The following is a 12,829-nucleotide window of genomic DNA, read 5'->3' on the forward strand; positions in this document are numbered from 1 at the left end:
ACTGGGAAGCGACAGGAGGGCTGGCTTTCTCTGGTTGTGCAACATACTGATGAGGACTAGGCTGATGAAGAGGAAGAAGAGTGGGACGACTCTCCCAAAGAAACCCTAATCCTCTCCAACTTTCCTGGGCTCTCCCACAGGACGCCCACTATGAGTTACAGAACTCTAGTGGCACCTTAGAGAGTAATGTTTTCATTGCCATAGGCTCCTGTGGAGTTCAGCCTACTTCAATTCATTGGATACAACTAATGCAGCCCACCAAGGCTTATGACAAACCCACATTTCTTAGTCATTAAGGCACAGTAAGAGTCACTCTCATCTGACAAAGTTGGCCACAATCCACCAAAGTTTGTACCAAACAAAACACGTTAGTTTTTAAAGAGCCACAAGGCTCTTCGTTGTTCTTGCTGCAACAGATTGCCTTGCAATTATCTTCCAGGGAAGCAAACCGCTATGAACCGTGCCCTCAGCAGCTCATTAGGAGCCTTAGAAGAATACAACCCTCCTTCTCCACCCCCCTCCTTTTTAGACGAAGACAACAGCGGCGCTGTCGACGTCACGCACTGCCCGGAACTCAGCTGGGTTTCCAGCAGAGCAGCGGGAGGAGAAAGCCCAGTACGGAACAGCCCTATGAATAATAAAACTGGAGGCGTACCGTGATTGGCTGTCCGAAGCGCCCCCCCTGGCAATGGATGAAGCGGGCTGGCTGGGGATTGGTTGGTGGAGAAGGGTGCCGAAGATACGGAGGCTGAGGGGGCGGGGCTAATCGGGCACTCCGCGGCCGGGGCAGGGCTAGGAGCAAGGCGACGGGAAGAGAAGAGACGTCGGTTCGGTTCCTACGGTGGGCGAGGGACCCCGAGGGGGGTCAGCAAGGTAGGCGGAGGAGGTGAGGGAGCATAGCGTGTGACTGCACTTTAAAGTGCAATAGGTTAGCTTTTGCTTAGGCGGGGAGTTGCCTCTAAGCATGTGCAGAGTGCTCCCTTCCCTTTCCCTCCATCCCTCCCTATACCATGCATTTGGGATGAGCTGAAAGAGGCATTTTAATCCGTTTTCTTGTGTGCTGCTGACACTTTTCGGGCAGGGAGAAGAAGCCTTTCCCCATTTGTTCTCGGGGCTTTGATGGGACGGGAAGAAGAAACGCCTGGAGCGAGTTAGCAGAGAGACCCGGGCAGGTCGGGCAGACCGCCAGCCGCAAAAAGGGCCACCGTGTGCGCTGACAGGGTCCGGGATTGTGCCGAGCCTTCCGGCCTGGAGCTGCTGCGGGCGCAGGCAAGAGGGCTTATGTCCGGGGAGCCGGTGGAGCCAGGAAGTGTGCAAGCATAGATGTGGAGGAAGTGGGCAGCGCCGTGGGCGGAGGCGAGGGCAGTCGTGGGGCTTCCCCAGCTGTCGGCTGAGAGGGACCGAGTCTGGAAGAAGAACCGGGGGGGGGGTTGCCCTCCCAGTAGCTCCCACAGGCTGACCAGGGGTGCCTGCCGGGCTCCTGAGTTGTTGTTTTCTGAATATGGGGAACTTTGCAAAGACAGAAACAAGGAACGGGGGAAAGTTACTGGATTATATATAGGTGGGTGGTGCAGGAAGGGGGGGGGAGAGAAAGGCCCTCGGTTGTCCCGAAGCATAGAAGGAAGCACTGCTGCTCTTTCTCTTCAAGGAATGGCGGGCCCTGCAGGCCTGGGCGGTCAGGTGGCAGCCCCCGTGGGTGCAGAATGGGCAGCTAGGGGTGACCTCCGGTGGTTTGGGTGCCTTTGCTCTTTTGTCCGCTCCCTTGCCATGCAGCAAGGAAGAGTCCTTGCCTGACGTTGTGTGTGTGTGTGTGTGTAGGCAGCTTGACCCTTCGTTGTGGCTTCTTACTGACAATTATGCCTGCTGGGATGATGTGTGGTGTCAAAAGTGAAGAAGAAGTGGGGAAACTTTTGTTTTGTTTTGTTTTCTTTAGCTCCTGACATTGCTTGCTGTACCTGGTGGACTAACACGGTATATATATATTTTTAGGCAGAAACTGTATTTCCAATTGTAATTTTTTTATTGTTAAAACCATTTGCTTGTTTGCTTGCCAGCAAGTTGTGAGCATTTGCACCCTTGACCCGCCTATGGAAGTGATGTCACAGACAGCTGACCTTTCTTAGTGCCCTGCGAGGCTGATGACTAAACTGGGTGCTGGTGCTTAGCCAACCACAGAAGCAACAGGAAGCTTCTGTTTGCACAACTATCTCAAAAGGCCTAGTTGGGGGGGGGGAGGGCATTTGGGGAAAGTTGCATTGTGGCTCAGAAAACCGGGCAGTCCAAAGGCTGCAACTTGGTGGGGCCTCTAAACTCAGTGTTTACCTTTCGGCTTTAAAAAATAGTCCTTTGCTATGGCGCTTTTTTCTTGAGGTAGTTAAGTTTACACTGACACAGACGTGGGCAGCAATTAATAGGCTTGGAGGATGGAAAGAAAGAGGGAGGCAGTCTGGTTTCTTTTCAGTATAGCCTGGTATGTAGCTAGTGGAATGTTCGAAACCCCAAATTGTATTCGGGACCCTCTAAGATTATTTACTTGAATGCATCAACCTTCCCTAGAGGATTTAGAGTTTTCAGACAGGGCCATAACAAGCAAGGTTGGCAGCTGGCTCCATCAGCACCATCGCCTACCCTCTCTACTCTGACACATGGGCATGAGCCTCCTAAGAAACAGGAGAATATGATGCCCCTCAAAGAAAAAATGTTCATTCTTTTAAACCCAATAAGACCAGGTGCTGCTGCTGTTTATTGTCCTAACATTCTGTAGATTGTGGTCTACTCTAAATTTTGGTGCTTTGGAGCAAAGCTCTGGATTCACTATCCTGGTTATGCTTCTGTTTTCAGGTCCTGATGTAACCTGGTAACATGTCGGGAAGGTGCTAACACTTTGAATAGCAAACCATATTGACATTTTCCCCCTCAGTTTAGCTGTTGTTGTGGTACATTGCACAGCTTGCGTCTAAGCTATCTAAATGGCCATATCTCCCTGTATGAGCCTTTCTCTCAGTTCCACCGCCTTCACAGGTGCATTTGTTGGGGGTATGGGAGAGGGCCTTCTCTGTCGCTGCTCCCAGACTCTGGAACTCCCACAGGAGGCCAGACTGGCCCCATCTTTGCTGCCCTTCCGCATGTAGGCAAAGACCTTTCTCTTCAGGTGGGCTTTCATTAAATGACTGATTCACCAAGGGGATTTTAAAAAAGCGATTGTTTTATTCTGTTTTACCAGAGTTTTTAATATTGCTCTTTTTTGTGAATTTTAATAGGATATTTGTTGAATGCTTTTTGATATTTTAATCATTTATTGTTTCGCTTTTAACTTTTTTTTAATACTGTAAGCTGCCTTGGACATATTAACAGAAAGGCAGCATATAAATATTTTAAATAAAAATAAAAAAAATTACTTTGTAGGAATTATAACAAAGCATGTATTAGTTTTTTGGGTGTTGAGTCTTATGCCCAAAGTTGAGGCCCTTGGTTCCTAAAGCAGCCTGGCATGTGTTGAATGAAAATTCTTCTCATCTTAGAAAGTTGTTGGAACTTGTAGTCCAAGATTCCAGAAAGAGGCCATGTTGGGGAAGGTTGTGGCCTTCATGGGTACATAGCTAGTGGGTCTCCATATATTCTTGGGTGGCAACTTGTGCTGTCCATGACCATTGGCTATGCTGGCTGTGGCTGATGGGAGCTGGAGTCCGCCAGATGCCGAAGGGCTTCGTATTTCTCCCTTCTGCTCTAAGACAGGAATGTGACCTTTCTGTTCTCATCTTCCCAACTACAGACAAGTGGATTGAGGACCAGCAGCATGGATTAAGATCTGAAATGGAATGAAACAGTTACTTTTCTGGGACTACAACCCCCCAAATTCCCCCACCTGCACAGGGAGTTTTGGGAGTTGTAGTCCCCAAAATTAATGTTCCCGAACTCTGGGCACTTTAGAAAGTAGTCATGTGACTAGGCTGGTGCTGTGATTTCTGCAGTGGTGACTCTGGAAGGTATGTGAGATATAAATTCAGAAAGCTGATTGCTGTGAACAGAAGTCTCCTCCACCCCTCCCCACCTTAGTTTGCAGTTAAGTCAGTTTTATGATTCCTGGTTGGCTGTTGTTGCTGTTCCCTCAGTTGGCGTCGTGACAGTATCAAAACCACAGTGCTGTGTTTGTCTCTGGGCAGGGATTTATATAGCTGAGGTGTGATAGGGTGACATCTCTTTTAGGACTTTGGCTATAAAGAAAAGAATAACTATCCTACGAGCTTAATCCATGAAAAAAATTGCTGGTTAGGTGGAAACAAGTTAAATTTGTGAAAGGTCATATATTCAAAACAAACATTGCTTCCAGTCCCTCTCCCCCCCCCCCAATAAATTTCAGGCAGAATGTTTATTTTGACTAGGAGCTCATCAAATCTAGATTTTATTAGGAACAGATTTTTAAAACTCACAGTCTGCTAGCTGTTAAATTGTGGCCTGCCTACAAATAGAGATGTACGGGTCTGAAGAAAAATGGGGCGGGAGAGAATTCCCAACTCTATTTTTTATTTTTATTTTTGTAGGGGAGGTTGAATAGGAAAATTTACAGAGGTGTAACTTTAGTACATAGAATTTAATGGACACATGGAATTTTTAATCTTTGTTCATATCTTCAAGTGAGAATTCTGCTGGATATAGAGATATTGGAATGCAATTATGCACACAGGATCAGAGCATATTTCTGCATTTCATGTTTGCCTGCTACTCTGACCCCCTTGTCTTTTTTCAAGAGAAGGCAAAATTAAAATTGGCATGATAGGATTTAGTCGTAGGAGGCCTTCTTCAAACTTTGATCTTTGTCAGGTAGGACCGGGCCTTTTTTGCAATTATACTTTGGGGCTGAAATTCCTAACCAAGGGAGATCTGTCTTGTTGCTTCTTGGGTGTTATTTTATTGCTGCATTGAGGGTTTTCTTTTTCAGTGCATACTGAGATCTGGTATCTTGCATTCCTCTGCAATTTAAGTCTGTAGATTACCAGCTTAGTAAAAGGAATAATTTTTTTTTCTTTTCTTCTTTTTTTGGTCTCATACAGGTGTTTTCTTGAATTTTTATTATTATAAATGTTTTGAAAAAGCCTTGCTGAACCATGTCCCTGCAAGATGGGCAGGAACAGAGTTCCCACCATCCTCAGACAATGTGGAGAAAAGTGGTTGTAGGATAAGTTTAGTGTATTCTTAGGAGCAAAACAAGAGGCTGCTAGTCTCCCACTTCTTTCCTTTTTCTCTCTGTGCCATTTCATGTGACATTAGACTGAGGACTTAATGTGGCTGGTGGATTGTACAGTCCCAGTCCTAGGGCCTGGTTTTTATTCAGGTGATGAACTACAGAATCCACCAACATTGTCCATGCTGGCTGAGGCTGATGGGAGTTGTAGTCCAGCAACAACTGGAGGGCCACAGGTTCCCCCTCCTGGTTCTGTGTTTTTTCATAAAACGTCTACAAGTAGTCTCCAAATTAAAAACAAACAAACAAACAAAAACACAAATCCATATGTTAGAGGAAGGAGATAAAACTTCCTCTTTTTTATGTATGCTGAATTTTTATTCTTGCATTTATACTTAGGAGCATTTAATCACAGGAGCCCCCAGCTGAGGTCTGAAATGGTATAATCCAGTTCAGACCCTCATCTACTGGTTTTGGTTTTGGTAAGAAATTAATTTTAGCCTAAGAACTAGATTCCAACAGTGGTCAGCCAAATGTTTTCCAGGAAACCCACAAGCAAGAGGCCACAAGGTGCAGCCCCCCCCCCTCTCTCTCTTTGCCAGCAACTAGCATATGGAGGAAGAACCAAACAGGTATGCTCATCTCAAAGAATATTGTGCTGAATTGCCTAATCTTATTTTATCGTTAATTTTTAAAATTTGCTAAGGTGGTTTGCCCATTCTTAAGATGTTTATAAATTAGAGAGGCTTTCCCCAATCTAGAATTGTGTTGGATTACTACTCCCATCATCCAATCAAAACTGTTTGGAGATGATGTGCTCTGGAGGATTCCAGATGTGGGAAGACTGACGTAACAGACATACTTTAATGTTATTATTATTAAGACCATCAGCCATGGCAGATGTACAGAATTTAAAAGACTGATATAGGTCTTTATGGCAGTGTTGCCTGTTCTTCATCCTCATCCAGACTCCTCTCCTAACTCCACAGGTATTGCCTGATCAAGACCCAAACCCCTGGATTCTGCTCACCTTGTCTACCAAGTTAACCACCTCCATGTACAAATAGCAAATCTGTTTCATACTTGTTCTGGTTTCAGTCTCTGCTTTCAGTTGTCAATCTTTCTATAAGTAGCTAATCAGTTAAAAGACATAGTTTTGCTTAAATTGTTTTCTTGTTGCTATTGTAAACTTAGCCCACTGTGTTATCCAACAATACTCTTCCTCTCTTTTGTGCCTTAGTTCCTGGCAGTCTGTTTGCTGACTTCACTGGTCTCTGCGTTTGCATTCATACCATTTTTTCTCTTGTGAGAAGGTGGCAGAGATGAAAGATACAGTATGGAGTCCCCATCTTTGGTTTTCATGCTCCTTACAGACAACTTGGCTGTTTAAATTGTGTTAAACATGGTCCCTTGAAGATTTTTCACTTCCAGAAAGCATGTGGACTGTGCAGGATCAATTGTTTCTTTTTCTGAGGGTCTGGTCATCTCAGCAGCTGTAGGATATTATTTCATGCACCTGAACAAAATCGAACTTCCTGTTTCAATCAGAAATGTGTATCTGTACTAGCTGTGTGTCTCTTTCTCCTTGCATAATTTATTATGCAAATAAGTTGCATCATCTATAGCTCTTCCTGTATCCTGCTCTGATTAATGTTCAGTGAACACCAAGTGTGAAAATGGTTCTTCTGATTCTTACCAATTCCTATATTGTTGCCTTGTGCTGTTCTTTATTTGCTGTAGGTAACATCGTGTCCGCACCTCTTGTAATCCACCCCCAACGTTTCTGGATGTTCTCATAATTTCTTCACTTTGTATATGTTCATGGCTCTGAGACTGGTTTTGATCAACATCTCTTATTCAGGGGTAGGGTCTTATGCTTCCAATACCCAAGAACCAGATATTTGGCAACCAGAAATGGCTTTATGAGTCAGCTCTTTTGGTTTAGGGTTGGTGATTTTGTCACATGGGATCTCACAAAATATGGCATGAATCCCCAGGTTTTAAATTCCTAAACTGTTTCTATGCTTTACCCCCACCTGGCTGTTTGGGACTGCCATTCCCATTACCAGCACCCATTATGGCCAGAGGATCCCAGGCTGAGGAGGGCCAGTCGTAAGTTTTGGGATGCCAGGATCTTACTCAGTCTTACATAAAATAATATATGCTATCAGATTGATTCTGACTTATGACAACTCTTGAGGGAAATTTCCTAGGTACAGTATAAGTTTACCAGTCCTTTTTTCCCCATAGACCTACACAAACTTTTAGCAGTGCATTACTGGTTGCGGTGGACAGTGTATGCCTCCATCCTGCTTATCCTTGTTAACAAACATCTCGTGTCCTCTTTCCCAAAAATGGCCTGTCTACTGGTGATTTTCTAGAAACAGATCAAGATTGCACAAATTGAACACCTTGTCATAAGATTGGTGTCTCCAGCATCGCAAAGTTATCTATGCATAATATTGTTAATAATAATGAACTAAAATGAACTGTAAGCTACTAATCCTGAGCAGTGAAGGTGTGACTATACAGTATACAGGAAGTGCACAGAGTGTAGCATGGGGACAAGGAGGCAGGAAGCAAACCAAAACATTAGAAATAGTACCTGAAAATGTTGACGTAACCTTAATTTTGGCTCCCATCCAATTAAGAAAATGTTAGTCAGCTATAAGGCAATCTTTCATATGTCTGCATTCTATATATGTCTTGTGTCAATCCTCTGCATGCCTGTGAAGTAAGTTCAATTCATGGAGGTTGTTCCCAGCTAAAGAGGGTAAGAAACCTAAGGTTTTCCACACTGACCCCAGCTGACCACCGTCCCCCCTTTTTCCCTTTCACTTCCTCATCTTCCCTTCCCTCTTTTCCTCCATCTGCTCTGGGATTAGTCGGCTCCATCTGGGGCTTTTTTGTGTTATTGTGGTTGGTTTTAATATCTCTATTTTTATTTTTGTTTTTTTATTTTATGAGTTGTAATCCACCCAGAGTAGTGCTGTGACACTAATGGGAGTGGGATGTAAATTGAATGAATGAATGAATGAATGAATGAATTAATTAATTAATTAATTAATTAATTAATTAATTAATTAATTAATTAATTAAAACTTTTTGGTTGTGATGGGAAAGATATCATACATCCAGTGGACCCCAGGTTAGGAAAGGCTGCTTAATTAACAAATTAAACACAAAGCCTAGCAGTTCCTTCACAGCTTGTCCTCGTAGGATATGTTTCCTCTTCTCCTAACCAACTTTGTTGCTCTCCTCTTCTGATTTATCTATACAGTATCAGCCTTCCCAATCTGGCACCCTCCATAGGTGTTGAGCTAAATTTTCTGGCTGGGAATGATTGAAACTGTAGCCCAATAGACCTAGAGGGTACAGTACTAGGTTGGAAAAGGCTGAATTGACCTGACAGAACACAACTATTGTTCTCTTAGCTGTCTGTTTTTATAAACGTTTGTTGATTGACCAATGTTTGGATTAAAATATGTTTATCAGCTTCTTGGAATTGTTATTTTATAAATGAAGTGTTATATAGATTTAAAATACGTGAATGTGGTCTCCTGTGAGTTTGTGCTTCTTCCTCCGAAAGCCTAGATTAAGCAGTCCAGAATTAAGAAGATACGTACAGTACTTTTACTCTGCTGGAATTTTTGTGGAAGGGTTATGTTTTTGGACTACAACTCCCAGTTGACATGGCCAATGGCCAAAGTGGTGGGAGGATTCTGGGAATCATAATCTCCAAAGAGCACCTCCTTTGAATTCTAAACTATGGAGAGTTTGCAACACTCCCTGCTTAGTGATCATCTTTATTTGCTGTCCTCTGAAGATGCCGGCCACAGAGACTGGCGAAACGTTAGGAAGAACCACTTTCAGAACACGGCCAAGAAGCCCGAAAAACCCACAACAACCATGAAACATGATTATTATTATGCTTGATGATTAGCCAGTGTTTCTGTTTGCTTTTTTGTTCTTTGCTAGGAAGGAAGAACCTTTAAAAAACTGAAGTAAAAAAGAAAGGAAAGAACAAAGAAGCAAACAGAAACACTACCTGATCATGAAGCATAATAATAATCATGTGTTGCCAAGTCAATTCTGCCATGGTGATCCTTTCCATCCATAGTAGTCACAGCTGATAGTAGCCAGTTATTCTTCAAGATTCGCTTTTTGATGATGCAGAGCTCAAACAAGTTAATTTGTTTGGACTCTCAGCTTCCAGAATCTTCAAGCAATACAGTCAGTGCTCATGCTATGTTGGCTGTGGAATTCTTGGAACTGGAAATTAATTTTATTCCCCTTCAAGCTCTTTAAATGATTGTAATAATTTAATCACTTAAGTGGATAAGACTATAGGAAATTGATGGATGAGTCTAAAGGTTTGCCTAACCCAGCATTTTAGCCAGAAGATTTAATGGTCATGAATGCAACAAAGAGATAAGAGCTGTTCTTGGTCAGGTACCTACAGCATCTAGTTCATTGTGCAGGAAGAGTAGTGCTACAGCAGGCAGCTTGTGAACATTACCTTTGGAATCTGTAAGAATCCCTTGACTCCATATGGTGGCTGGGGAACTGTGAGAAGTGTGGTCCAAAAAAGTGGCAATTCAATGGGCTGATTCAGACTTGCAGCATCTTTTTTTAAACGTCTGTATGGCAGAGTGCAGACTGCAAGGACTGCAAGAACAAGCCTATCCATTCTAAAGGAAATCAACCCTGAGTGCTCACTGGAAGTGCTCGCTGCTGAGTGCTCACTGGAAGGTCAGATCCTGAAGCAGAGGCGCCAATACTTTGGCCATCTCATGAGAAGAGAAGACTCCCTGGAAAAGACCCTGATGTTGGGAAAATGTGAGGGCAAGAGGAGAAGGGGACGACAGAGGATGAGATGGTTGGGACAGTGTCATCAAAGCAACCAACATGAATTTGACCCAACTCCAGGAGGCAGTGGAAAACAGGAGGGCCTGCCATGCTCTGGTCCATGGGGTCACAAAGAGTTGGACACGACTAAATGACTAAACAACAATGGCAGAGTGTGTATTGCACACAGAAGACTGTTGTGTGTTGATGAAGTACAACTCCACCTCTATTTTTGTTCTTGTCACAAAATCAAGGCAACTGTGTTGGTATGTTCTATTTGGCTTTGCCCAAATACTCTCTCTGAGGACTGTCTTGGCGAGTTGGATCTGAACGTTTGTGGGGTATAATATCTTTTAGCCTTTCTCAAATTTTTCTTCAAGGGATTGGGATGGAATATTGTTGCTCAAAGGTATATTAGGTGGAAATACATTATTTGTTGCACTCATGGATCACATTTCTGATGAGTAACAAGCAGGTGGATAAAATTCACAGTGCTTCTAGCAGTGTCATCATGTATATCTAAAATATTACTTCCTCATTTGGGTGAGTTGTGGATAGATGTGGGGATTCCTTCTGCATGGTAACTTTCTAAACGTGTCATTCTGTAAGTTTTTTTTTTAAGTGGCGAATCCAACTTTCCCATCTCCTTTCATGTACAGTACTCTGCTGTAACTTTTTTGTTATATTTTTGCTTTCAGGGCAAGCCAGTCCCTTGCCCTGCGTTTTCACTTCTTTTGTGACTGTTTCCTAAAGGCAACTTCAAAGCACTTCCTGATCCAAGGTGCAAGCTTCTGTTTTCATACTTTCAATTTTCTTTACCTTCCTCCAAAAAGAGAAGCAAGGTGAAATCCTGGGTTCTTTTTGTAGTTCTTATTTGTTTCTTTTTTCCTCTTTGTGGGGAAATGATTTCACACAGTTCCCTGCCTTTTTGGAGTGAGTGGATTTGAACATACAAATACTGCCTACTTTTAAAATCTGCTTCCAGATGACACATGCATGGAACAAATCTGAAAGCAGCTACTTCCTTGTCTCCTGGTCAGTTCCGAGAAAGCTCAGCCTCCTGCATTTACTGTAAGCTTTTTTCCTGCTTCTCAGAGGAGCTAACTAAAGGACAGCTTATGAAAGAGAGCGGCAGTGAGATGAGAATCTATTCTTCATTAGCCAGGCAACTGGTGGAAATAGATTGTCATCTCCACAAAGGTACATCATGAGCAATTGACAAGTCTTTGAGGTGCCCCAGGACTCTTCGGTTACTTACCGAGTTCAACACTGGCTACTACCCTAGATAGCATTCTGCTCTCAAAAGCAGAGATTGTGGTGGGCTTGGGGGCCTTTCTTTCATTTTGTATTCTATGGGGGACTTTTAAAATGTAGGTGGGGGAAAACTCAGCTACAGTAAATGCAGTTTAATGACTGTAATATATAGATCCATCCATGTCCCTGCTAACACAATGATAAATATCAGGATAAGTTTTGGAGTGTTGTCTACATTACTGAACTATCTTCCAGAAATTCAGGATAAAAACATCAGCAGTCTGATAGCTCAGTCTAGACACCGAGTCTAGACATCTTTCTACATTCTTACCTTTGGATTTTACTTGTATATTCTGGTGTCTTTGTAGACAAGGCATATTGAAGTGTGCAAAGAGAAGAGGTTAGTCAGGCAATATGATACCTAGTTTGAAATACTGGAACAGCTGTCACTTAGATGACGGGGCTTATCTGTTCTCTATTGCTTGAAAAGGTAGAGATCATCAGGTACTAAGTACAAGAAGGAAAAATTCAATGAAATGAGGGAAGGAATATTCACTAATGTTGCTCCCAGACTCTGGAACTCTCCCACATACATACACATGTTGCTGTCCTTCCCCAGGCAGGTAAAGAACTTTCTCTTCGGGCAAGCTTTCCCTTAATGATTGGCTGCCTAAGAGGGATTTTAAAAATTTCTTATGGCTTACTGCTTTGAATGGTTTTTTTTTTGTGTTGCTCCTGTCCATTGTTTTTTTCAGTATGGTATTTGTTTGATCTTTTTCGGTATTTGTATACTCGTTTTTTTTGCTTTAAATGTTGTCTTTTAATAATGTAAGCTGCTGTGGATCCTTTTGAAGGAGAAAGGTGAGGTAAAAAAATATTTTGAATGAATGAATGATGACAAGTGGATTGGACCTTATCAAGGATGCTGAAATAGTAAACTTCCTGTATCAGTGTCGGTTTGGACTATAAGACCTTTAGGTTACCTTGTACAGAAATGTCCCTGACGTGACACCGGATAATAAGACGTTTTTTGGCGGGGAGAAAAAATTCTAAAGTTTGTCAGTTACTTAGGTTTTCAAAAGAACAGTCATGTGGCACCTTAAAATGTAAGTTTTGTTTGTCATATGCTTTTGGTGATTGCATCCCACTTCATTTTTCTTCTTCTTGTCTGATTTAACACACTCCTCCCAACCCAGGAAGTTTAGGTGGCTGTTGCCTTATTTATCCGGCAAGTGTCCCAAGAAGCTTACCTCTAAAATTCATTAAATTAGTAAAAGAAAAAAAAAAAAAACCCAACATTTTAACATATGCCAGTAACTACTAAAATGCAGCTCTTGATTTAAGAGGATCACAACATTTAAGGTTTTAAATGACTTAGAGGAGATTACCTGAAGGTTCATTTCCTCCCATATATACCCATGCATTTTAAGATCATCTTCGGAGGCTCTTAGTTAAATTCAGCCATTCTGGCAGCTTGTTTTGTGGGTTGACTGCAAGCGGTGGTCTAAGTAAGTGACTTATTTAGTATTCAGTGATGGCCCCCAA

The 12,829-nt window shown here is 42.7% G+C and overlaps 1 protein-coding gene across 7 annotated transcripts in view; it reads left to right on the forward strand.

Annotated features, from left to right (window-relative positions):
* Window positions 1-752: 752 nt before the first annotated feature.
* The window catches only part of STAT3 (signal transducer and activator of transcription 3), a 45,158-nt gene continuing 33,081 nt past the window's right edge, over window positions 753-12,829 (forward strand). For 3 of the 7 annotated variants that reach the window (XM_073004283.2, XM_078377880.1, XM_078377879.1), the window contains exon 1: window positions 753-873. Coding sequence is in view for 2 of the 7 variants with exons in the window: in XM_073004281.2 (XP_072860382.2) it covers window positions 1,324-1,561 (238 nt within the window). In the remaining 5 variants the exon portion in view is untranslated. Of the gene's footprint in view, window positions 887-1,217; window positions 1,562-12,829 lie in introns of those variants that run through there. The other 4 variants (XM_073004284.2, XM_078377881.1, XM_073004281.2 and 1 more) reach the window with 4 other exon arrangements.

Source organism: Pogona vitticeps, chromosome 6 (genome assembly GCF_051106095.1).
Source record: "Pogona vitticeps strain Pit_001003342236 chromosome 6, PviZW2.1, whole genome shotgun sequence".
NCBI lineage: Eukaryota > Metazoa > Chordata > Lepidosauria > Squamata > Agamidae > Pogona > Pogona vitticeps.